We start from the raw sequence: 27,157 nt of genomic DNA on the forward strand, positions 1-27,157 counted from the left end.
GAGTTAAATTCTCAACTTATTTGGGATAGAGTGAGTGACGCCACAAACAGTGTTGGAATTGTTGACTACTTGGGGCGCGTTAGTTGAGTGTGGATTGTACGGTCGTGCTAAAGAAGCTTGGTGGTTGGCTCAATTGTGTTTATTATGGTGTATTTGGCGAGAACGGAATGCGCAGCTTTTTGAAACTGTAGAGACATCAATGGCGGAACGACGGAAGCGTTTGCTTAATATGTTATATATTTGGATAGCACCCCATCATTGCTTGAATAATTTTACTTTTGTAAACTTTTTAAATTTATTCTCTTCTCGTCCCATTTATGAACTCTCTTATATACTTCTCGTGTACAAGGGTTACACCCCTCTGCACTTTTAATAAACTGAATTACAATTTCTTATCAAAAAAAAATATATCCATTAATTAAAGGAAGAGTCTTACATCCTGACTATGATATCCTAACTCACAATCGCAATTCAAATTCACCAGGACCAGGAGTAGCAAAAATTACCATGCAGGTGAAAATTACAAATTAGCCATCAACCAAGTAAAGCCACATTCTTTGACCAAACCTTCCTTCCTGCTCATGCAAAATCGATGATAGAGAAGCTGGTCCAACATAAATGCTACTTCAAGATTCATACGACCTTTGACATCCAGGGAAATTGTTTATAATTATCATGTAATATATTTTTCCTGCTGCTCCTGAAGAAGCCTTGCTGAAGACTTAGCATCTAGATATAATGCACTCACTTCCTCGATATCCCCCTATAAATCAAACAAATATAAACAAAATTACTCATGCAGTTGCTTCAAGCAGATACACTATCGATTAATCGAAATCACAATTACCTTGCAGATTTTGTCTCGGCCGTTCATTTTTGCCACAATACTGGCGGGCGATAACAGCTGAACTGCATGCCTGAAGAAATGACAAAACTGTAACTAGATACCCTTCGAGGGATGGATCCCACAAACAGAAAATCCAAAGATTAAACCAAACCTTAAGGATGCTCGTTGTCCAATGTCCCCAAGGTAAGCCAAACTTTCATCATCTATAACTAGGTCTTCCACGCTTGCACGGAGAGCTATAATCTGCCAGGTAACAAAGACCGGAAGTATCAGAATGAGAAAATGATAATATGGTCAAACAGGAGTAAAGGACTTCTGGACGATAACCTTTATCGTATCAGCAACATCATAAGTTTGCGTTCGGATAATCACCAACCGGTCCAACAAGTCAACAGGTATGCCATGAGGACTCATCATATCAGTGCCTCTGCAAGGTAACATATTCAAGTTCAGAAAATTAAAACATCACAGTTAACTCAGTCAAGGTGCCTAGGCAATTCTGAGGCAAGGACCCCAGGGCCTAGGTGAAAAATGCATTATTATGAACCACTATAGATGTAAAAGACCAAAACAATGTATATATATATATATATACACATATAAAAGTAATGTAAATTTATTAAAAGCGCAGAGGGACGTAACTCTAAAACACAAGAAGTCTACAAGAGAACCCTAGAGAACAGAAAAAGAAGAACAAAATTCCAAAAACTCATAATAAAAGACCAAAACAATTAGCATGACACAGAACAATTACCATAGCATAGTTCTTAGGATCTGTGGTTACTGCAGTACTACCAACTCTAGTATCCACTATGAGAAAAATAAGATGCGATTTACATTTATGCCACAAAAAGCACTATATTAAAAATAAGAAGGGACCAAAATACCCATAATTACATAGAGTACCTGAAATCATTTTCATGTAGCATGTAGGTATATCTTGTATCTGATGGTTGAAAACTTGTAAAATCAACCTCCAACCATCAAGTAATAGTAAAGGGAAAGAAATAATTTAAGACAAAATTCATTCAAAAAAACTGACTTTTTGCTACATTGATTCATGGCATCGTCCCACGAAAAGGGACTCGCCAGTCATGCTCGGACTACAACATCATGAAGAGCATTGATATATTTGTGCTTACATTAGATGATTCAAATAATTAACTTCATAGAGGAAAAAAAAAAAAAAAAAAAAAAAAAAAAAAAAAAACAAGAAGAAGAAGAAAAGAAAAGAAAAGCAATTGTGTAATTCGTGACCTATTTCTCTTGGTAATCTATTATTAACAACTTCTTTCCAACTTCTTTCACTGTAAAGGAATACTATATTCTCAATTTGTGGCTTGTCTCAAACAAGAGAAAGAAACAAACATAAAAATATTCATAGATATATACAATATGTTCCCTATGGTAACTGGGGTCATGCAAGTATGGTCAACAAACAGTAAGAGCTGCAAGGTGCATTGGTCAAAGTTTCATGATTACCTTATCCCATGCAAACCATTTACCTGTAACAATTCAATATCCTAAGGAAAAATTCCTAACAGATTTCCTTGGCATGGATCATCTAGAAGTAGGCCACATCATTTTAAACAATTCACAAACCAATGTGCCCAAACAACACATACAATACCTAATTGCTAACTAATACTCCAAAATTTCCAAGGTGTACAAGAGTTTCATACCTTACGTTGCATATCCCTCTATTTGTAGCAAAGATTACTATTGGAGATAGGGAGCTCTCTAATGCACGATTCAAGTATGAAAAGCATTCCATATCCAGCATATTTACCTGCAAATCATGATTAAAATTAGATAAAATAAATAAATAAACAAAAAGCAATCATGAAATATTTAAAACATGGAAAGGACATAATATAGAAATGAACCTCATCAATAAACAGAACTCCAGGGACAAGCTCGGCTACACCTTCATCAATATACCGGTTAACAACCTGTCATTAAGAAAACCATAAAAACTAACTTCAAAGCTAGATAGAAATGTAATTTGGAACTACAATAGAAGATTTCATCTTTAACACATCAGAATGGGATGGAGACAAACAATCAGAATATTCGTATCTATAACTTTGAAAATAAAAGATGGACAGCATCAACATTTCAAAATAATCTGTGAACTATCAAGAAAACGATTTTAACTTGGGAAAAGGGCTCTACCCAAAATAATTCAAGAAATTCTTCAGGAACTTTATATAACCTCTGACTGTTCTTAGGCATCAACCCAAATAAAATACTATAATGAAATTAATAGCTGACACCAATCTATCAAGTCATACCTTGTTGATTTCCTGTCGTAACTTGTCAGTTATTTCTGTTTTCCTAGGTTTCATCATCTGACCCATTAGAGACAGTATATCTTGCCCACCTTGAGGCCGAGCATTTGCAGCGTCTAGATCGTGTAGTGTTACATCCTGTTAAAAAAATAGATCAGCAAAGAGAAAACAATCCGTCAAACTAGCGAGCTGATTATATCTAAAAAAATTGCCTTCTGATGAGGATGAAATTTCAACAATAATAGGCATCAGGATAATCCCAGAATACAAAAGAAAATCCAATCAAAACCATGAAGATATACATGGAACTGAAAGCAACTTTATATACTAAGCTCAAAGGCTCCCTTTTTTTTTTTTTCCTTTCTCCTGTTCTCTTTCCCTCATCCCATTTTTTTTCATTAAGAAAAATTTGAGGGTAAGAGTCGTAAGACAACCCAACTCCACCTCTCTTCTTTACCACTTAGTGTTAGGAAATAAATCCTATTTTCCAGATCCAGTGAAAAACGAAAAATAAGAAAGGAAAAACAAGCAATCACAAACACAAAGATTTACGTGGTTCACCACAAAGGACTACGTCTATCAAGTAGTAGAGAGGTTTCACTATTTCTTGAGAAATAATATAAGAAGGCGTCAATACAATACAAAATCCTAAAAACAGAAGCGCCAATAAACTAGGTCAAAACACCCCCGAACCCCCTACGAGACTTGTCGAGCCGGGTCAGTTGCAAACCAGGCCGAACACAAACCAGGCCCCACATAGCCTAACAATCTCCGACTTGGAGACTAGTCCAGTCACCAACATCGACCTCTGCATGCCTCCAAAACAAAAATTGCCATCGCGGCAACTCGCCCACTTGCTCAAGCTCGAAGACCAACTGAAATTGAGTGCAGCTTCAGTTTCTCAATAGTCACACCTCTTATCAACATATCTGCTGGATTCTCAGTTCCACGAATCTTCTCAAGTATCAATTGTCCATTGTCAAGAAGAGAGCGAATGAAGTGATACTTCATTCGTGGTTATATAAAGAGTGTCAATCTTATATACGCTAGCCACAACAGTGGCTCCCATGTTGACTTCCACTTACCACCGTGAAAGTTAATAGCATGCTCTTCATCATCAAGTTGTCCCACTGAAATCAGGTTTTTCATCAACTCTGGAACATGTTGGACTTTCTTCAACTTTCATACAGGAATCATTGTGTACTCTAAGGTGAACATCTCCGATGCCCACGATATCCAACGCCATTTCATCAGCCAAATATACTTTTCCAAAATATCCAACAACATAATTCTCAAGGATTTCACGGATCGTTGTGATATGAAATAAGGCTCCTTCCAAAACCCAAGAGTCAATAGGACTGTCAACCGAGAGAAGTATGGCCTCATGCACATCTTCTGCCACCACGTTTGCAAAGTCGTTCTCATTCTTCTTTAGTTTCCTACAATTCCTCCTAAAGTGACCAGTCTTGCCACATATCCAACGTTCTAGTTGTCGTCCAAATTTGGATTTGCTTCTACTTTTTCTGAATTTTTATCTGCTCCAACTAGAGCTTCGTTCTTGTCATCTACCCCTTGTCTCGAGATTTAAGGCAGAACCAAAACTTAAGGTTTCACCTGCATCTCTTCTGCGAACCTCCTCGCTTAGAATCAAATCGCGGGTATCATCATATTGGAGTTTACTCTTCCTTGCAGAATTGCTCACTGTCATTCTCAAGGCCTCCCAACTGTTTGGCAAAGAGGCCAAAACGATCAACGCACAGATCTCAGCATCAAAATTAATCTCCACGAAGGACAATTTATTTGTGATTGTATGGAACTCATTCAGATATTGCGTTACCAAAGTACCCTCAACCATCTTTATATTAAATAGCTTCTTCATCAGATGCACCCTATTGTTAGCAGGCGGCTTTTCGTACATACCGGACAATGCCGCTATTAGACTCGTTGTGGTCTTCTCCTTCACGAAGTTGCGTGCAACTGTCCTTGACGGTGTTAATCAAACAACTCCCAACACCTGTCTATCAAGCAGAGCCTATTAGTCATCCTTCATACTGGTTGGTTTCTCCCCCCAAATGAGGCAAATGTAGTTTCTTCTAATACAGATAATCTTCGATCTGCATCTTCCAATACTTGAAACCTATGCCATCAAACTTTTCGATACCTCATACCTTTCCTTCTTCTACTACCATCACTCCCACTTGAACCCGGCTCCGATACAAGTTGTTAGGAAATAAATCCTATTTCTCAGATCCAGTGAGAAGTAAAAAATAATAAAGGAAAAACAAGCAGTCACAGACACAGGATTTAAGTGGTTCACCACAAATGGCTACATTCACCAAGTTGCTGAAAGGTTTCACTATTTCTTGAGAAACAATACAAGAAAGAGTCAGTACAATACGAGACCCTAAAAACAGAAGTGCCTATAAATACGATCCTCAACTGGGTCAAATCACCTCCGGACCCCTGAGAGACTTGTCCATGAGCGCTATCGGCCCAAGCCTCTGCTCCATGGACTAAGCCTCAGAAAACACCCATTTAAACCGTAGTGCTCCCAACGTCAAACCGGGTCGGGTGCAAACAGGGTTGGACACAAACCAAGCTCCACATAGCCTAACACTTCGGGCAGGCCAGCAACTACCAATCCATTTAGAAGCTCAACAACTTACTTAGCTGCAACAGTTACAAGGCACTAAGTCCAACCAACTAAGAGGCAAAAAATTCGAGCTACATCATGCTTGGTGGGCTGCAGTTATCAAGCGTGACTACCCACAATTGCAAGTCAATGGAGTTTCAGTGTGCTTCATCAGGAAATTTCTAAAACGCATTTCCCCCCATTGGTTAAACACGTTTGCAAATAAAATGTTTATTATTTTGATGGTGTACACATTGCTCAATAGTGATAATCAGAATTGAAGCACGCATTTGCTTATCAACAAGAAAGAAGAAGCCATTGCAATTACCAATCAGAAAAGTAAGTCAAAAACGAAGAAGTCCAACTATCTTGATCTGGTATGGAACACACAGAGTCAGGAAATGTCCAATACTGGTATTATAAATTAGTGCAGCATCTATGACTTTAAGGAACGTACAACACACTCAAAGAACCAGCAGTTGAAGAAAAACAGACCTGAACTATCTCCTTCTTTTTGTGAACCTCTCCTTTTGGAAGTGGAACATACTCTTCTGCTTCAAGGTCAAATTCTGTTGCAAAAGCATCACTTCTGCCCACCCTCTTTACTGCTCCACTATTTGCTTCAATATAGATGACGTCACCAACAGCTACCTGCAACAAGCATCAAGAAAACCAAGACGGAAGGGATTAAACTATTATCAAATCTTCAATTACATTCCCACTTTGTGCATGCCAGACCCTAGGTTAAAAATAAAAATATATAAATAACTAAAAGCAGAAGGATGGAGGAGAACTGGAATCAAAGACATCAGATTGCGTTGCATTAATGACCCTCAATTTAAATAACAAAATAAAAAATAAAAGAAGAAAGAAAAAAAAAGAACCTACATAATCAAGCACATTGTGCTATCAAGAATAAATAAAAATACTTACTAACAAATTTGCATACAACAGCTTCACAGAGACATCACATATAGTAGGAGTAATTTATAATACTTCACAAAGAGGTGATAATAAGTATATAAAAATATCGAGAATGCGAGAAGTATGTTTGTATCATTGTACAAAGAAAAAAAGAGAAATAAAGCGGACTTTACCTTTTCCTTTATCAAGGCATCATAGATAGTCGGATCCAACTTCAGTTGTTTGGTTCCTTTCACAGTTTTTAATCCAATGATCACATGGCTAATGCTTTTACCATAGCCACCTGTCACACTCTCAGTTTCTTCTGGGGAGAGTTCAGTCACCTATAATAAGACTAGCAACACATCAAGAATTGAAAAAAAAAAAAAAAAAAAAAGGAAGAAGAAGAAGAAGAAAAAAAAAGAGGAGAAAATTAACATGAAGAGATCATGATGACATGAGACTAATATCAAAGAAGCATTATTACAGTCACTTGCCTCTCCTTCATAGACTTCTTTATTTTCCTTGATACGTAGACCTATGGCCCGACGAAAATTTTCCATCAAAACCTCCGTTTTCTTTACTTCTGATGAGTATACTTCTGATCCAACCATTGGGCAGAATGGAACCTGTAAATAACAAAGAAAGGGTTTTATTTAATTTGCCTGAAGGACCAGCAACCATCTAATATCAAAACAGGAAAGAAAAAAAAATTCCCAAAAATAGCGGAACATTTTTAAAAGAGCTCTCACTAAGAAACATTAATTTTTTACCTTTTTTTATAAGTAATTGAAATATCATTAAAAGCGTAAAGCGCCCCCATGTACACATGAAGTATACAATAGAAGCCACCTTGGTAGAAGAGGCAAAATGAATAAGGAAATCATGAAAACTAATCACTAAAGGAGAAACATAAACAGATGTCCAAAGGTATAAGGTGTTTAAGAAAAGAGATTTCTACTCCTCCAAAGATCTCTCACATTAATTTTTTTTAACTTGAAAAATATAAAAAGTAAGAATAAAAAGAGCAAGTTACTCAGAAAAACTGTGAGAAGTACCTTGCTCCCAAGCTCCTGGGCTATCCCAAGAGCAAGGGCTGTCTTTCCAGTACCAGGAGGTCCAGCCATTAGAAGTGCCCGGCCAGCCATCTTCTTCTGCCGAATCATATCAACTACAAGACCAGATGCTTCCCTTGCATCTGCCTGGCCCACAAAGCCGGCAGCCAAAGGTAATGCTCTTCCATTGGCCTGGAAAAGGATGGCACCAAACATCACACATGAAATTAAAATTTATTCAGATCAAGATCAATCCAGAAAATCAGCCACGATTTCCAATAGAAAAAATGGTACAAATCCATCCCCTAGCCATCTCATTTTCAAACCCACCATTGGATTTGAAACTTGGTTGTATGGAGATGGTTAGGGGTTGGATGTCCAACATGTCCCTTTCCAATATGCCGCTAGCATTTAGTCTTCCCAAAAGTGACCCCTTTTTTTTTTCAACTTTTCTTCCTATAAATAGGTCGTTACAATTAACATTCCAAACCTCTCTCTATTCTCATACGTTTTTACACTACGTGAAGGCCTTTCACCAGTTAAAGATCAAAGCAGTATCCGAAACACAGAGAGGACAAGAGAAAGAAAAATAATCATATCTACGATCATATGCTATCAATGTATCAAGACAATTATCAAAACCTCCAAGCACTAATCTCATCAGGAAAAAAAAAAAAAAGAGCCTCACATTCAGTGACCTCATAGTTAGAACTACTACCTTTTAGGAATTTAAAATCCCAAACATCAAAGTGGAATCTTTAACAGTGAATACCTGCCCCCACTGACAATTTTGGGCCCTTAGCTAATACAAAATGCATAGGAGCTAAATAACAAAAGTACCCAATAGTGAGATTTGTCGAATCAAATGCATTTGAAGCATGCTGTAAATGAAACGTGAGAGGCAAACATAGCAAATTAACCAAAAGGTCTCAAAGGCCATTAGTCTAGACCGTCTCTAAGGACAAAACAGTTTGCAGCTGGATTTTATGGCTAGATTTCCAGGTTGCATGAACCGTAGAAACAAAAGTTATTACAAAGGAACCAAGAGCTGATAGGGTTATTTTGAAATACACACACAAAGTATGTATGCAAGCTTCAAGGCGAGGCAAGCAGGAGAAAAAACTGGAATATACCAAATCAAATGCATATCAGAGAGCTCAAATATTATGACACAGAACTTATAGTGGGAGATAGCAGTAATTTCCGCCTTCCCCCCCCCCCCCCCCCCCCCCCCCCCCAACTCCCCTTCAAAAAAGAAAAAAGAGCAATGCCAATAAATATTGTGATAGAAAAACAATATACAACAACTAAAAAGTAAAGCATAGAAAAGAAAAGGCTAACAAACACCAAATTGAACACTAAAACCTAAACCCTTTTAACCTCTCGAACAAAAGTTGTGACTTTTTACGGCAAATTAGAGAGGGAGAGAAGGAGAGAGTACCTCAAGGCCAAGACCTTTGATGTGAGTGTGAGTGGCGATGCGCTGCTTCTTTGTAGTGGACTGAACCTCTTCTATCCTCACTCTGTCCATCTCTCGCTTTCTCTCTCTCTCTCTCTCTCTCTCTGCGTCTGTAATTTGGTTTCCAGGAACTTGTAGCTAAGCAAGGCTTGAGGGTTTAAGCGGTGGAACACGCTGTCGTTCCGACTGTAATAGTCGAAAAGTCGAGCTTCGACGCGTATGGGCTAAATTTTGGATTTGTATGCGTGGGCGAGCATTGAATGGGGCGGTTTTGGATGCTTTTTAATGGGCTAAATAGTGTGACCTTTGCTGGCCCTGCTGGGTTTAAGTCGGTTAGGGTTGTGAGGCGGATCCATCCCGTTCGCTCATTGAATAATTAATAATGATACTATCTAGTTTCTACACTTGTATGCAAAATTTAATGATACTTTCTACGCTAGTTTATTATTGTTTTTAGTGAGTTATAATGTAAATCACTAGAAAATTAAATTAATGCTCCGTTTGTTTCGACGTAAAATTATTTTCATCGTAAAATATTTTGAACGAAATTATTTTTTAGAAAGAAAAAAAAATGATTTTTTCGAAAATATTTTATTACGTTTGGCTCGTACGAAAAAATTACGAATAGTGAAAAATAATATCTAGCAACCGCCCCGGAATTCAGCAACGTTCGGTCACCATTGCTGGATTCCGGCAACCAGTTTGGCCGGATTTCGACTGGACTCCACTATATCCGACCGAATTCCGGTCATTGTGGCCAGATTAATGGTCGGATCCGGTTAGATCTGACCATATTCCGACCATTTTGGCCAAATTTGGTCTGGCCCGCTGGAATCCGGCGCCGGCGGCCGACTATTGCCGGATTCTGGCAATTGGATATCAAAATTTATAACTTTTGGTAGTATATTCGAGCTACCAATAAATTCTGATGTCTGGCAGTGGCAAATTCCCACAAACGTGCGTGCAATGACAACGAATTTAAAGTCGGAAAACGATTTACGATTTTTACGGTTTTCGAAACCGTAAATTTACGGTCAAACTTAAAATGATTTCCGTTGACCATTATTTTTACCCCTGCTAAACAACGTAAAATGCGGAAATCATTTTACGCTGAAACAAACGGAACATAAGTGTAAATCACTTAAAATATTTCATGTCAACCTATATTGATAAAAATGCGAACAGTTAATAATCGTCCGCATTGCTATCTACATATGTGGATAGTTGATTTATAGTATGCAGATGCAGTTATTAACTACATCCGTACACCCTTTATGAATATTATATATATTTAATTAAATTCACTAAAACGACGTCATTTTGATGGTACCTCACATGCAGTTAGTGGTTTTTTAACTTCTTTTTCCTCCCCTTTACCAACTATAAATAAATGATGCAGGAAACTAAATAATATATGAGATGAAAATTTCATAGCAAAATGACTAGCAAGTGTGTTATAAATGATAGTGTTCAACTATATATATTGCCTTTTTGTATTTAGTATAAGCATTAATTACAATTTCAATGTCGAACATGTACATTACTTTATATGTAGATAATAACTGCAATAACAACGCGGATGCAAATAATAATCGTATAATGCAGATACTTAAAAGTGAAAATTGTATTATATGGATGCAAATATGAATATTACTAATAAGTACATCTGCATTTATATTTTTACCCCTATCAACCAATATAATATGAGTATAATAAATAATAGTAAAGAGTAGTATTACTTTTCCTCATTTCTCAAAGAAGTACCAATATTCTCTTTAAACAAGTGAAAAGGGTACCAAATCTATTAAAATTAAATATGCTACAACACATTGCCGTCTATTTTATATAATCCTTTTTATTTATTTTTACAAAAATTGAACTTCCGAAATTCATTTCTTAAAAGTGTTCCTAATAAATTTGTTTGGGAAAAAATAATAGTTTTGATATATGATTGGTCATATAATCATGGTTACATAGATGCTTTTTATGCAATATTCTTAACTAACGGAATATGAGGATTAGCTTAATTAACTTTTTTTTTTTTTTTTTTGATAGACAAGTAATTGATGGAATTACGAATGGAGTCGGTCTCTACTTGTCTAATAGGTAATAGAATCCTCTCAATTTCAAATGAAAATGGATAATATCAATTTTATTGTCATAATTTAAAATTTGTACATGTAACGATGTATATAAAGTTATTGTTGTCACGTATTTTAAAAAATTTATATAATTTGAAATCATGTACACCGTTAGATGCATCAACTTTAAATTCTGACTATGAAATAAATATTATCCCTTTAATTTGAAATTGAAATGATCATTCTCCATGTGGGATCCGGCTTGCATGCGGTAGTTTAAAACTACTGCATGCATGCTGTAGTGGAAAACGGTACTGTTTTCCACTTAAAAATTTGCAAAACTTTTAATAAATTTAAAAAGTATAAAAATAATAATAATTAAAAAAAAAAATTAGGGGTGGCCGGTCACCCCATTATTGGCCCCCAAAAGGCCAAAAAAAAAAAAAAAAAAAATCAAAACCTGGCCACCCCCTAAAACCCAATTTTTTTATTTATTTTTTTTTTTATTTATTTTTTTTTTATTTTTAGGCATTTTGGGGGTGGCTGGACCACCCCCAAGGCCCTTGGGTGGTTTCGACCACCCCATACTGCCGATTTGGGGGTGGCTTGGCCTTTGGCGGTGGGCCGGCCACCCCCCAAAACCCTAACATTTTTTTTTTTTTTTTGGTTTTTGGCCACTTGGGGGTGGTCGGACCACCCCAAAGCTGACTGGGGTGGTTCGCCCACCCCAGATCGGCCAAGGGGGCTACTAGAGCCGTCCCTTTGACCAATAATGGGGTGGCCGGCCACCCCTTTTGTTTTTTTAGGTTTTTATATTTTTAGTTTTTAATTATTATTATTTTTATAATTTTTAAGTTTATTAAAAGTTTTGCAATTTTTTTTAAGTGGAAAACGGTACCGTTTTCCACTACAACTTACATGCGGTAGTTTAAAGCTGGATCCCTCCATGTGGGTAGGATGCTAGGAGATGAAATTGATAGCTTTGAAACTTCTCCAAGATTTTTATAGCCTATAATGCTATATTAATTTCAATATGTTAACCATATAAATAATTCTCAAAAATTAATTGTTAAATGGAATTTGAAATTTAATGTGGCCCTCAATTGTTAAATTAAGTTATCATTGGATTAATCTTTAGATTACCTTCCTATTGGAATAATGATAAGTGTTAAACTCTCTTCTTTTTTTCTTTTCTGTTTTTTTGTGATTAATAAACTTAATTAACATATTTCCTTTTTTTAAAAAAAAAAAAATCAGATAATGGCACAAGTAGAAGAAGGAAAATATCTTGATATATAAATATTGTCTCAAATCCCTCATAGGTAGAGAAAAATAAATAAAAACTTTATCCTTGTGATTCTCACATGCTAAGAGACGGATAATAAATTTATAAAATAAGTCAAAAAAGAAATTATTTCAACCTAATTTGAAAGAAACTTATGTATGATGTGGAATTGAGAATTCTACCACAATGTTTACTTATTGATTTAATTTCAACGTATTCAAATTAAAATAATAATAAAAAAAGGGGGGAAATGCTAAGTTAGGTGAAGCAATTAAGTAAAAATATTTCAAATAATAATATCCGGAAGATTAATGTTACATACAATATTTTTATCTTACAATTATCTTATAATAATTATCGGCGAGTTTTCAACAAAATTGTATTTTATAGCATTATTATTTTTTTTTATCTGAATTTTTGGAGATATATACGGATAATTCAAATGACGAGAATAGGGCTAGATACGTAGATATAATATATTTTTCACTCCATATTTAAGTCTACGACAGATTTAAATCTAGCCCCGAGAATTTGGTGCAAATACTTGAAAGGCTGATGAAAAGCCAATCTCAACGGATAACGCCCTTTTCGCTCACTCTCTGCCCAACCATCAACACTCGGACACTGACACACTCCCTCTCTACTCGATATCTCTCTTGGAATTTGGAAAGATAGTTCCTTTCCATTTGGGAGAGCCTGGGGGTTTTCCAATGGAGACACTTTCAAGGATCAGATGCTTCACCACCTCTTCCAACTTCCCATTTCCTAGGATTTCTCCAATTCCTCGTTCCACGGCTCCAACAATCTCAGTCCTAAGGACGAGCCCCCGTCCAGGTTAGTCTAGTGCTCTTATGCTTTGTAGTAAATTATCTAACTTCCTTCGTTTTCTTTTCTGGGTATCATTAGAGACAGGACTAATGATTACTCATATGTGATTACATAGGGTTTTTGCTTAGTTTAAAATCATGGCGATCATCCACAAATTTTGGGATATGAGTAACACTTGGTATTTATGAATGTTTGATATTTAGGATGGTTTATGCGGAGAGAGAATGATAAGAAAAGTTTGTATCTTGTCCAGAAAGTGTACTTTGTGGAAAAATGTGTTCGAAAATAGAAGAAAGATACGTTATGTCTGGCAGTGTGGTATGTTAGTGATGACAGTGATGCTGTCATCACAGATTACACTCACGAGCCAAATGATCCAACAGCTCAATAGAAAAGGAAAGCTGTCTCCTACAGTTGCTGGAAAAACAGAAAAGGAAACAAGACATCTAGCAGCACAATGTCAGGAGCTACGTTATTAAATAAAGCAATTACCATAGTACCATACGTTATGTAATCCATGTAATAAACAAACCCATACATTATGTAATCTGTGTAAATAAGCAATTCTCTGTATATAATGCCCCTGGCATTTCAGTTTGAAATATTGAATAAAAGTTTCAAACATTCCTCTGATTTTTCATGGTATCAGAGGCTTCAGAGCCCTTCTAGGCCCTCGCCCTCTTCATTTCCCGGTTTCAAAGAATTGTTTCCTTTTTCTGGTTCCAAAGAATTGTTTTCTTTACTTTATTCCTTGATCCAAATGGCCTCCTCTAGCACTATGTTTCAGCTGCCTAATTTGGCTCAATCGAATTCTGCCAAACTCGACAGTACCACCACTTATCTTCCTTGGCTTTCCACTGTGGTACCTATCCTAAAAAGCCATGAGCTGCTGGGTATTGCAGACAGTTCAGAACCATGCCTGCCAGCCCTACTCACTGATGAGTAGGGAAAACAAATTTCCAATCCAGCCTATGCCATCTGGAACGGAAAAGACCAGTTCCTGCTTGGGTGGATCAACATGTCTCTCTCTAAATCAATGCTCTCTACTGTTTATGGATTGCACACTTCCAGACAAGTATGGCAGGCATTAAGCGACATGTTTGCTTCTCAATCCAGATCCCGAATTTCTCATATGAAGCTCCAACTTCAAAGTCTTCAGCAAGGATCCAAATCTTGCACTAAATATCTCAGGAGTGCTAAATCCTATGCAGATCAACTTGCTGCAGTTGGTAAGCCCATTGATGATGAGGATCTTCTTACCTCTATCATGAGTGGTCTTAATCCTTAATTTAATTCCTTTGTCACTTCATATATAATAGCAACCCGTGATCTGGAACCTTCATTTTCTGACTTTCAAGATGCAATCTTGAGTCATGAAATGCTGTTAAAACAACAGCACTCTGCTCCTGCTATAGATACTAGCAGTGCCTTTGCTTTTCACATGCAGAAACAAAGGTCATGACCCTCCAGATATGCAAACAACTTCAACATGAAAGTTAAGCCTGCCCAATTTCAGAGATATCGACCTGGTTTCTCATTCCAGAGAAACACTGCTGACAGTCCTCTTGGCTTCTCATTCCAAAGAAATACTGCAGGTGGTCCTATTGGTCACAAGGCTTCTCCACAACAGCCTTTCATCACTGGTAAGCCACCAACTAATAGGGCTCCTTGCCAAATATGTAGTAAGACAAATCACATTGCCCTCGACTATTTCCATAAGATGGATTACTCGTATCAAGGGAGATGTCCACCTGCACACCTTGTTGCCATGATACCTCGCACCAACACAACCATTGAGGAACAAGAATGGCTAGCTATCAGTAGAGCTAACGCCCATGTGACTAATGAACTGGAAAACTTGACTCTCCAGCATCCTTTTCAAGGCAGAGATTCAGTTGCTGTTGGTAATGGAGCAAGCCTTGCAATTGAAAATCAACCCTCTAATTCTGGTTTCAAATGTGGTTTTTATTCAATGATATATATCATTGTCCTAAGGCTTCTACTAATCTCCTATCTATCCAGAAATTCTGTCATGATAATCACTGCTACTTTAAGCTAACCTCCACTCATTTCTTTGTGAAGGACATCAAGACCCGAGCCATTCTTCTAGCAGGCAGGAGTGAAAATGGATTATATCCAATGCGGTTTCAGTGAAAATGGATATCCAATGTTTTTACTTATCAAAAAAAAAAAAAAAAAAAAAAAATCCAATGTTTTACCATCTAAGTGTCCACATGGCTTAAGTGTAATCTTCACCACATTTATATAAGTTATTGGGCTTTCTTCCCTTGCAATTCGGTTTTTAAGAGTGAGTTCTACCTTAGGTTTGTATTATTTGGTATTAGAGTTAACAACGACGTCGAGTATGAGATCAAACACAACTCGTTGAGTATGAGATCGAATGAGTTGCGACTTTGTAGTCAAGTCACAGAAAGGGCGACCTATAGGTTGGATTAAAATGTCTTGGTATTATGTATGGGCATAGTGTTAAAGCATTGAATAATTTTTAATCATTTAATTTTTTTCTTGCATTAAATTGCATTTTCCTTATGTGAACATGGTTGCTAGCTGCTCTTTCACCTTTGCCAAATTCACCCGGATACTGCAAGCTGATTGTCGTATTTTCTTGCTTTCCAGTTAGTGGAGTTGTAGAAGAAGATGTTTTGCAAATGTTCTTTAAGGAGAGAAAATTAAGTGGAGATTTTATATCGAAAGCTTCTGATATATTTTGGCAGAGTGACGTCAAGCAATTTGTTGATGCCGATGCTGTCGAACCTGCTGAAACTTCTCAAGAAACAGGGCAGGTACAGTGAGTTTTTTAATGTTCCCATTTTTTTTTCTTTTTTTGGTTTTTACCCAGTATAGAAAAAGTACTTTCTTTGTAAGATTACACGAGTTTGAAGTTGAGGACAATATAATGCATTGGTTAATTGTGTGGCATAATACACCAATAATTGCAGTCCCCCACCCCCAATCCTTCTAAAAAAAATTCCGGAGAGAGTGAAGTGCTCTCAAAAGCTTAGAACTAAAGAAGAGTAGATGAAAGTATGTTTAGTCAACATGGACATAGATATATACAAAAAAAGAACACAAAAAATTCAAAAATTTCTTACAATAGTGGGACCTGACGATGTTTTAGAGAATATAAATCATCTATCAATATTTTTGGGCTAAAATTTTCCGCAATTTCTTCATAAATGTAGATAACTCAATAATTTGTAAGAAAGTTATCTTCCATCTTGTTGCAAAGTCTTATTTTAACTATATTTATGGCCGAAAATGCTTGTTCTATTATACCAGTACGTCCCATCATTCCTGGAGTCCCTCAGATTGCAAGATGAAGATTCTATTCCCTCATTCTTGATCCATCTTCTTTGGAACCTTTATGATTGAGCCATTTGTTTTAAGCAAGATTTTGTTAGGAAAATTTTAATGATATGACATTATTTATCAAAAAAAAAATTTAAGCAAGATTTTAATATTCAAGTTCCTGAAGCAAAAGTGGTCAGATGCATATAGCTTGAAGCATAACCCTGGTGAGAATGGCTTCTGAATAAATAAGCCACTGCCAAATGTAATGAACTCAATAGAGGGAAGGAGGGTCCTTATCAAATGTGGAAAGTACTTAAATGCACTGTCAGACAAGCAGATGCTTATTGCATCTTCTGGTACTTGATAAGTTCAAATTTCAGGATTATTTATTGGGACTATCTTCACTATATATATTTATTTTCAATCAGATCTCAAACAATTTCTCAATTTTATAAACTCAAATATGCCTATCTACTTTGGTAGTTCTTTGTCCTTGTACTCTTCTGAACTTGCTCACTTTAGTTGCAAAATCTTGTATTTGTATTTCATAATTAGATATGTGAACAAGCAAAATTCAATCACTTTTTAATGGCCCTTATATTTATAGGTCTTGGGACTGGGAGGTGATAATGATGGTGGGTTTTTAAAACTGGCGAGAACCAATGAATGGGTATCAGGCGACAGCTCTGCACCAGTCAATAAGAAAGCCATTGCTAAGGTATGCTTTTAGTTGGTTTTTATTATATTAGTACTGTTGATTTATGTTCAATATTAAACCTCATCGACTCTCACCCTACCCCCCCTAAAAGAAAAGGAAAAAGGAAAATGAAGATAAGCAAGGAATATAAAAGGTTCGTTCATAGAATGATGCATTTTTTTTTTTTTTTTTTTTCAGTTGTTACTAAACTATATATTCAATTACAGGCATTGAGGGATGATAGTGAAAGAAGGAAGAAATTGAACCTTCTCCAATATGAAGCGGTATGGTGCTTTTTCTTGACTCAGTTTGTTCCTTGGTTTTTTATGCAAAGTCAGTGATGCGTGGTTTTCTCTATTATGGCCCCTCAATTCAATGTAACCTGTCATATTTGCTGTGTATGCAGCTGTTTTTTTTTTTTGAGGGGTTTTACTTTTGCGAAGTCAATGATTCTGTGTTTTGTCTATTTTAGTTCATTGAGAGTGTGTAATGAGATTATTATGCTCACCTAAAACATTATTTGTCTTCACGGTCTATGCAGCTGAACCTTTCTATTTTCTATTCTTTCCCTCTTTTCTGGGGTGGGGGTAGTGGAGCCGGTTGCATTTCAGTTAGGAATAGTTTCAATCAATCCAAGATATGGCAAAATACATGATATGTTTTGGGTCTATTTTTGTTAGGTAATTTATTGGCTTATATATGTGTTGGGAAGACTTGTTCTTTTCAATTAGTGAGACAATTATGTTTAGGGGATCCGGCTCTCTGAATAACAAATGGGCAGGTAATTGAAAATCCTTGAAAATATTGCTAATGATGTATGGCATGATCTTAGGATGAATAGAGCTAAGACAGATGCATGGATACGAGTTTGTAACTTCAGTTCAAACAAGGAGATAGTGAAGTGAGTTGAGAGGGATTTTGCTATAAAACTGAAGCAGGAAGGGTGAATTGAGAATTACTTTGAATTGTTATGTGATTGGGGTAAAGTTATCAAGTTAAAGGGCAAACCTTATACTACAGCATAGTTTCTTCTCAATGGTGTTGGACTATTAAAAAAAAAAACTACTCACATTCTATGTCGATATAATGGAATCCTGGAATTCTTTTTATGACAGTTATCCAAGATCACATTGTGGAATTCTATAAGAAGCTATATAGTGAGCAATATCAGTGGAGACCAAGGGTGGATGATTTATCTTTTCTCTCCATTGATGAAGAGGATAGAATATGGATGGAACGTGAGTTTGAGGAAGATGAAATTTGGGCGGTTATACAGAATTTCAAAGGAGATAAGGCTCCTGGGCCTGATGGTTTCACTTTGGCATTTTTTCAGAAGTGTTGGGAGATCTTGAAGACTGATATTATCACGGTGCTAAAGGAGTTTCAAACTAGTGGAAAGTTTGAGAAGAGCCTTAACGCTACTTTTGTGTCGCTGATTCCAAAGAAGGCCGGAGCGGTGGATATCAAGGATTTTCGACCTATCAGTTTAATAGGTGGAATGTACAAAATCATCTCAAAGGTCCTGGCAAATAGGTTGAAGGTGGTATTGGGGAAGGTTGTCTCTCTTTATCAGACTGCTTTTATCAAGGGGAGGCAAATATTGGATTCTGTTTTGGTGGCCAATGAATGCGTGGATAGCAGGATTCGATCTGGAACTCCGGGCATTATTTGTAAGTTGGATTTGGAGAAGGCGTATGACCATGTAATTTGGGAGTTTCTGCTTTATGTTTTGAAGAGATGTGGTTTTGGGGAGAGACGGCGTGGCTGGATTGCTCATTGTATTTCCATTGTTTGTTTTTCCATAAATATCAATGGGTCGCCTTCAGGGTTTTTCCTTAGCTCACTGGGTCTTCGACAAGGGGATCCTTTGTCTTCGCTTCTGTTTGTGTTGGTGATGGAGGCTTTCAATCGATGATATATGCGACGGTGGATAGTGGGCGCCTAATGGGGTTCTCAGTGGGATCGAGCACGCACGATGCTTTGATGGTTTCCCATTTATTATTTGCAGATGATACGTTGATCTTCTGTGATCCTATTGCTGACCAGATCCGAGATTTGAGGTGTTTGTTGCTTTGTTTTGAAGCAGCTTCGGGCTTGAGAATTAATTTGTCTAAATCTGAGATGGTTCCGGTAGGTGAGGTAGGGAATGTGGAGGAATTGGCTAGTATTCTTGGGTGTGGTGTGGCCTCCCTTCCGATAAAATATTTGGGTCTTCCGTTGAGTGCTAAGTATAAAGACGCTCATATGTGGAATAGCATTATTGAGAAGATGGAAGCTAGATTAGCGGGGTGGAAGAGGTTGTGTTTATCTAAAGGTGGGAGGTTAACGTTGATCAATTGCACTCTTTCAAGTTTACCTACATATTTTCTATCTCTTTTCCCTATTCCAGTGGGAGTGGCTAATCGTTTGGAAAAACTTCAGAGAGATTTCCTTTGGGGCGGTATTGGAAATGAATTTAAATTTCATTTGGTTAATTGGCATACGATTTGTTCTTCTAAGGTTTCGGGGGGGCTAGGAGTGAGAAATATGGTTATGTTCAATAAAGCCTTGATGGGTAAATGGTTATGGAGATATGCTTTGGAGAGGGATGCTCTTTGGAGAAAGGTGGTGGACTTCAAATATGGAAGTATGAGGGGTGGTTGGTGCTCTAAGGAGGTTGGGGGTTTTTATGGGTTTGGAGTTTGGAAGAGTATTAGGAGGGGATGAGATGCTTTTGCAGCTCATGTGAGATATGAGATAGGGAATGGTTCGAAAGTTCTGTTTTGGCATAATGTGTGGTGTGGGGAGATTCCTTTGAAGACTCTTTTTCCAGAATTGTTTCTCATTGCTAGAGGCAAGGATGCTTGGGTGGAGGAGAATATGCAAAGACAAAATGGCATAATTCTATGGAATATTTTGTTTTCTCGCCCAGTTCATGATTGGGAGGTCGAAGCGGTTAGTAGATTTTTTGAGATGTTGTACACTTTTAAAATTAGAAGTGAGGGAGAGGATAGAATGTGTTGGAATCCAGTGCGAAAGAAATCATTTGAGGTAAAGTCTTACTATAAGGTTTTATCTAGTCCTATTCAGTCTTCCTTTCCGTGGAAAAGTATTTGGAAAGTTAAGGTCCCCCCGAGAGTGGCTTTCTTTGTCTGGACGGCAATGGTAGGGAAAATATTAACCTTGGATAATTTACGAAAGAGAAACATTATTGTAATGGAGTGGTGCTTTATGTGTAAGAGTTCTGGAGAGTCCATTGACCATTTGTTTTTGCATTGTATGGTGGCTACAGAATTGTGGAGGACGATTCTGCAAATGTTTGGGGTGGAGTGGGTAATGCCGCAGTCGGTGAAAGATATGTTGGGGAATTGGAGGGGGCAAAAGGGTAATCAGACACTGATACCGATTTGGCGCATGGCTCCATTGTGTTTGATGTGGTGAGTTTGGAGGGAACGAAATGCACGCTGTTTTGAAGATTGTGAGATTGATATGATGAACTTGAAGAGAATGATGCTACAAACGATGTTTATGTGGAGAGAAAAATTTCAGCTTATGCATGAGTGTTCTTTTTTTGAATTTATAGATAGGCGCTCTCTTTTTTCTTTGAATGAGGGGCTTCTTGTATACGTCCTGTGTACTATGGGTTGCGCCTTTTGAATATACTTTACTTATCAAAAAAAAAAAATTTCACTCTTTCCTATCAGTTTAAGTTTTTGGAATAAACGGTGATTTAACAAAAAGAACGCATATGTGGGAGGCTAGATGTTGCAAGTTCTGATATGAGAATAGGTATCCTGAGATGGTTGCTTGTGAGAGGCTGTCATGGAACACATGATGGACAATCATTTTAGGATTACAGTCGCTCGCTGCTCCGTTCTCATTTCCGGCGTCTTCTGGGCGGGTCTCTTTTTCTCCAACGCCTCCTGTTCTTGCTGCTCCGGTGTCTCCTGTGCAAGGATCCTTTTCTGTTCCTGACGGAGAAGGTCTCTCAGTCCCCAGGTTCTTTGAAGGGCTCATACCTTGCAGTGTCTAGCGAGGCTCCTCCCTTTTGGTCGGTTTCTTCCGGAAGCTCGTGTTGTTCAGGGCGTCCCGTCTTTGATGCTGCTGTTTCTTTCTCAGGGGCTTCTAAGTTGGGGGTGAAGATTCGTTCTTCCCCCCCCTTGCTGCATATCAAACTTTTCCAGCATTATATCAGGAGGGCTAGGGAGCTTAGGGTTGGTCATTCAGTGAAGTGGAATGATGGGTTATTATCGGACTCTATGGAAGCTTCGAATTTGTCTGCTAGCCTTGTTGTCAATAAGGTACTGACGGCTGAGCCTCTTGCGATAAAGGTCGTGAAGTCTCCAGTGAAGCAGGGCATGCTTAGGAAGGGGTTTCTCAACCCTCGCCCGATTGATTCTGGCCCTTCCGCTTCGCCTCGAGAGGTCACCGATGTCGGGGTGGTAGGTGATTCCTCCCCTCCGAGTGGTTGCATCATTCCTCTTTCTGTTGAGGAAAATGGATTCTCCCAATCTAAGAATTGGCCTGTAGGTTATGATCATATAGGGGAGATTGTAGGTTGGGAGGAGGAAAATGTTTTTTGGGATGGATTACCATTAGATTGGGCGTTGGATGAGGATTTTGCGTTGGCTGGGGACTTTGGGGAGGAAGCTATGGCAATTCGAGATGCCATGGAAGAAGAATTTCAGCGGGACAAGATGATTGCGCGCCAAAAGTCCAAAGGAAAGAGAGAGCTCCTGAACCTGCATAGCTCCATTAATTATGGCGATGATTTTATTCCTGCCAGGCGTAGGAAAGGCAAGGCCCACGTGAAGTAGGCTTTGGCGGGTTGTGGGTTGTTTTTCCGGTGCTTTTTGGTATTGCTTTGTAGTTCGGCTTCGGCTGGCTTGGGTTTTTGGGGTGTCTATTGTGGTTTAGGTCGTCTTCAATAGGCTTGGTCTATGGGTGTCTCTGGGTTTTGTTGTAGTGGGTGTTTTTTTTTTTTTTGGGGGGGGGGGGGGGGGGGGGCGTTTTAGGGTTTTGTGGGTGTTGTTAGGGTGTCTTGTCTTTTGGGCTTGTTCTTGGGCTTTCGCTTTCTAGTTAGGTGTTTCCTGTTGTATACTTCTAGTGTACGTAGGGGCGCCTTACGCTTTTAATAAAACTAATCTTACTTATAAAAAAAAAAAGGATTGATCCTTGTAAATTTTCATCAATCAACAAGCCAATTTATTTTTATGCCACTGGGTTCTATGAGCCATATTTTATGTAAAGCATAACTGCCACATCTTTTTCCACCATCTTTACTCTTGTACTTTGCAGCCTTTATCTTGTTTTTGTACCCATTTTCAATGATTTTGTGTTGTGCTCCCAAAAGATTGAATGGTCGTATACTGTCAAATTCACCTTCCTTTACAGTATTTCTTTGCAGAAAGCTATGTGTCGACTTATTGTTGTTTCCTGAAGTTGAATAGATTGGTCTACCCATATGCGTTGCAAGTGCGTGTTCACATATATTTAGCATCATTGCTGTATAGGCAACTAAAAATTGTTTTTGTTATAGATACTTGTAGTTTTAGCAGTGAAGATTATTTCTGAGACACATTAGATAATATTTCTTTTAGGAGCTGCTTTTGTTATTTTCTTCCCCTAAAGAATTCCAGGATAAAAAGAATTGTTGTCAGTTGCGGTGTTTCACTTTGAGTTGTTGCTTCCTATTACTATTTCTTTGTGTTAAAAAGAAAATATTATCCCAATTGTTGGGAGAAGGCTATGTTGGTATGTGTTTCTTTTGAATGTGAAGTTGCTTCATCTAAGTCTCCTAATAGTAACCAGGCCCATTTTGGTTTCTATTATGTCTTTTTCAGTATTCTGAATCACATTACCAAAATTGCATTCTTCAAATATTGTTGAGGATGCTGATTTTTTGTGCTTGCTTTTGTAGATAAAGAGGGAGATGATGCTTTTATCTGTTGGTATTGGAACAGCATGCAGTGGGTATTGTTTGATAGCTTTCTCACTCCAGGTAACATTTTAGTATGAAGAAAAAAAGAGCTAGACTCTATTTGACAAACTTTTCAAGAAGTGTTTTCTCTTTTCAAATATTGAAAAACACTTTTTCAGACAATAGTTACTAAACTGATTTCTACTAACAAACCTTTCAAAATAAACCACAAAACAATTCTCAAAAAACAAAATGCAAAAGACAAATAACTTTTTAGAAAACTTCCCACACCTTCATATAGGAATGTTTTGAAAGCACATGCTTACTTTTTTTCAGGTGTGGAGGCTGGCCTTGTTACTTATAAAAATAAATAATTTAATTTAATTTTTTAAAAAGTGGAGGTTGGCCTCCACTGTGGCCGCCAAATCTGCATGGCAGCCACTTGTGGAGGCCAACCTCCAGCAGGCTCTTTTTTATTTTTGAAAGTACTTCAAAGATTTTTGCTTTCCATAAACACTATAGTTTACCAAACGAAATTTATTTTGTAGACCCCTCAAGGCCACAACACACTTTTTCAAGTGTGGCCCCGTCGAAAACACTTCTCAATTTTTACTTTTTCAAAATCCAAAATACAAAACTCAAAAAGCTATTCAAAAACTTTGCCAAACAGGCTCATTGTTTTCAAAGTTTAGTAATACAGATGCTTCAATTCATGAGAAACAAAATTTACTATTAACTTTGGAAGATTTCACCAAATTACACTCACCTAAAAATAAAAAATATTTACCAAACTCCGCTTTTCGAGAGCTTTTATACCATGTTAGTTATGCTTTCTTTAAGTGCTGATAGGATTGGACTATGCATGAATATCTGAAATCTTACCATAGTGATTCTAACTCATCTTGCTTCTCACCTTTTCTTTTGTCCTGACAGTGACTAATTAGAGCGTCTTTTGTTTTCTTGTAAACATCTGTGGAAATGATGTAGTTTTTTGTGCTTATAAAGTACTGACGTGCTTCTTCACTTCACAGACGGCTATTAGTTACGCGGTAGGAGTTCTTTTCAGGTAGATACATTTTTTTATTTATATGTTGAGATTGTTTAATTGAAGTAATGGCTTGATGAACCACGGTTCTCTGAATTCGTAATGATTCCCCAAAATTTGAATTTGACTCAAATGAAGGAAATAAGATTGATGGAAATAGTTTCTTTTGGATGGCAAGTTTAATCAGACCATCCCTCCAACCATTCACATGACAGATATGGTTATTTCTCTTCCTTTGTTAAACACGTTTGCCTGCGTAGATTCAGTAATGTTTGGAGTTTTAGATTTTCTATGGACTCATCGGCATCTTTAGCTGAACCTAACTAATAAAGATTTTCTATGGACTTGTTGACTCCTCTTTCCCTTAGAAGAGCATCTGGAGGTCTAAGGCTCCTTTGAGGATGGATTTTTTTCACTTGGACAGCATCTCTAGGAAAAAATTTCACCATGGGCAATCTCCGCAAGCATCACGTGTTAGTGATGGATTGGTGTTGTATGTGTAAAAAGAGTGGGGAATCTCCTGATCACCTTCCTTTTCCCTGTGATTTGTGAGAGAGTTGTGGAATCTGGTGTTTTAGATATTTAGAGTAGAGTGTGTTTTGTTCGGACGGGTGGTGGAGCTCTTGGCGTGCTGGAAATGAAGATTTTGTTGGAATGATTTAAACATTGTGTGGAATGTAATCCCTACTTTGATGTGGAGTATTTGGAGAAAAATAAATGTTCAAGTTTCGAAGATTGTGAAAAGATGAGTTCGGAGCTACAACTTTGTTTCTTAAATCACTCTTTGAGTGGATCTTTGCTAATGCCCTTCTCGATATCTCTAGCTTTGCATATTTTTGTGCTTTCTTTCATCGTTTTTGATCTAGATGGGTGTTCTTCTCTTGTATACATTTTATGTACTTGGGTTGCATCCCCTGCACTTTTTAATGAATTAGCTTTACTTAAAAAAAAAAAATCTTTAGCTGAACGTAATTAATATTGTTTTCACATAATTTATCATTTCAAGAAGAAGAAGAAAAGAAAAACTTCCTGATTTTGAAAAACTTCCTAACCTTTTAGTTGGCCATGTTATTCATGCCTATTCTTGTATTTTAACTGACTTCATTTTCAGTGCAGCTGCTTGTACCTTCAGCTCCTATGCCAACATGCGGACACACTATCCAGAGAAACTGTTCCACAAGTTTTCAGGCAAAAGAAGTCAAAGAAGTATGACTGAAACTTCTTTCTTGATCTATTCATCCTCAACTTGTCATTTTCTGTAGTGGAAACATTCTTTGTTACTGTTTTTTTTGGTTAAACTATAACATATCTTCTTTTAATTCAGAATTGGAATCAGAAGCGAGGACCTTAAGGATTTTATAGAGAAATCATTTAAAGGTAGTGGGATTGCTCTTTCATCTCCACGACTTGTGATCCCAGCAGCAATTTATGGATTGTGGGTCCTGTCTCATCAGTATTTTGCCAATGACTTCTTTGATTTCCAGGTAACTCTTGATACGATTTCTATTGTCATGAAGATTTTTCTGATTCGCATAGCTTGACTGATCATTAAAATGCCCTTGAAGCTTAAAATAGAAAAATTAATCATTTCTAATTTTTTTTGTGTTCATCACAGCTTGTGCCAGCCATGTTTGGGATGTTTGTCTATAAAGCTGCTGCTCTCGTTCAAGTGTATAGAGATAATGAGGACCTGCAATTTATCTTTCCAGAAAACTGAGATGGTTCACGTAAGTAAAATTTTCATCTTACTGCTTCTCTTTACTCGCTTTGGTATGTCTTGGATTATGCTTAGAAGAATTATCGACTTATTTGGTTGTTGGTAAACGTCTGGAAGGCTGATGAGTACTGCGATTTGGAAGATAGTGCTGATTTGCCTTTTTTGGTGTGTATGGAAGGAAATAATAAGTGTTTCAAGGACTTGGAGAGGTCCTTGGAGGATATTTTAGCTTCGTTTTTTCATGCTTTGTATCTTTGGACGATGGCTTTTGTGTCCTTATTGTCGCTTAGTTATGTCGATTTTTTTGTTTGTTTTTCTCTTTCTAGTTAGGTGATTCCTTTTGTACAAGACTTGATTATTACTTATCAAAAAAGAGTATCACCGCCTTCATCTGCAAATTTTTTGAAAAGAATAGTTGGATGCTTTGCAGAAATTAACTATCGATCAGGTCATGATTTCAACTTCCTTTGCAAGTCTGCCTATGTTGAATTCAGTACCCAGATTCAAATGAGGAAAGCAGCTTCAAGACGTCGAAAGTGAAATAACACATTTTGTGGAGCTGGTGCAGGTGGGGTTGGCTGGTTCATGTTAAAACCCTGCAAAATCCACTTTGTAGGGCTAAGGCTCTGTAGTTCTCCAGCAAGACCTGCTCAGTTGGGGTAACACTTCAATAGTGTACATCTGATCCAAATTTGAATATGGTGCCCAAAACATGTGCCTATAAGAAGATTGTTGCGGTTAGAATCTGTTATGATTGTGTGATATTTGATTAATTGTCTCAGACATTCTTTCACAATAGTGTCAAATAGCTTTTCCTATATTCATTTTTTTTTTTAAAAACAGCTTTTCCTACAAGTCGATGGGATTGAATCTGTTGGTAATTGTCTTGTGGTACTGTTTCCACTCCCATTATTCACTTGCCCTATTGTTCTTTATAACATACGTGCACATGGCTTGTTTGGTAAAAAGGCAAAAGCATTAACAAAAAACTTATCACACAAAACATTTAAAATTACTTTTCTATTTAGGTCACATTACAACTAAAAAGTTAAAAACACATTTTATAAAGTAATAGCAAACGAGCCCTTAGCTTTCTAAGGTTATGT

The 27,157-nt window shown here is 37.2% G+C and overlaps 2 protein-coding genes across 6 annotated transcripts; one reads left to right on the forward strand and one right to left on the reverse strand.

The window, feature by feature from the left end:
* Nucleotides 1–388: 388 nt before the first annotated feature.
* Nucleotides 389–9,452, reverse strand: LOC133876638 (ruvB-like protein 1). Its single transcript, XM_062314884.1, has 12 exons — nt 9,170–9,452; nt 7,732–7,920; nt 7,171–7,302; nt 6,868–7,017; nt 6,266–6,421; nt 3,142–3,276; nt 2,734–2,799; nt 2,530–2,636; nt 1,175–1,274; nt 999–1,090; nt 848–917; nt 389–763 (listed from the first exon to the last, which is right to left on the reverse strand). Exons 1-12 carry the CDS (start codon nt 9,257–9,259, stop codon nt 674–676), a joined length of 1,377 nt encoding a protein of 458 aa, XP_062170868.1. The 5' UTR covers nt 9,260–9,452; the 3' UTR covers nt 389–673.
* Nucleotides 9,453–13,069: 3,617 nt separating this feature from the next.
* Nucleotides 13,070–26,869, forward strand: LOC133878663 (uncharacterized). 5 transcript variants are annotated; one of them, XM_062317243.1, is made up of 10 exons: nt 13,070–13,387; nt 16,019–16,185; nt 17,301–17,411; nt 17,618–17,674; nt 23,290–23,370; nt 24,321–24,355; nt 25,451–25,540; nt 25,659–25,818; nt 25,950–26,061; nt 26,158–26,869. In XM_062317243.1, the coding sequence occupies exons 1-9, from the start codon at nt 13,264–13,266 to the stop codon at nt 26,049–26,051; spliced, it is 927 nt and encodes a 308-aa protein (XP_062173227.1). In that variant the 5' UTR covers nt 13,070–13,263; the 3' UTR covers nt 26,052–26,061; nt 26,158–26,869. The 5 variants fall into 5 exon arrangements, 4 of the variants coding, with proteins under 4 accessions (XP_062173227.1, XP_062173226.1, XP_062173225.1 ...); XM_062317242.1 differs by having other exon boundaries at nt 26,482–26,869; XR_009901947.1 differs by lacking the exon at nt 26,158–26,869 and having other exon boundaries at nt 25,446–25,540.
* The last annotated feature ends 288 nt before the right edge of the window (nt 26,870–27,157 follow it).

The sequence above is a fragment of the Alnus glutinosa genome, chromosome 9 (genome assembly GCF_958979055.1).
Source record: "Alnus glutinosa chromosome 9, dhAlnGlut1.1, whole genome shotgun sequence".
NCBI lineage: Eukaryota > Viridiplantae > Streptophyta > Magnoliopsida > Fagales > Betulaceae > Alnus > Alnus glutinosa.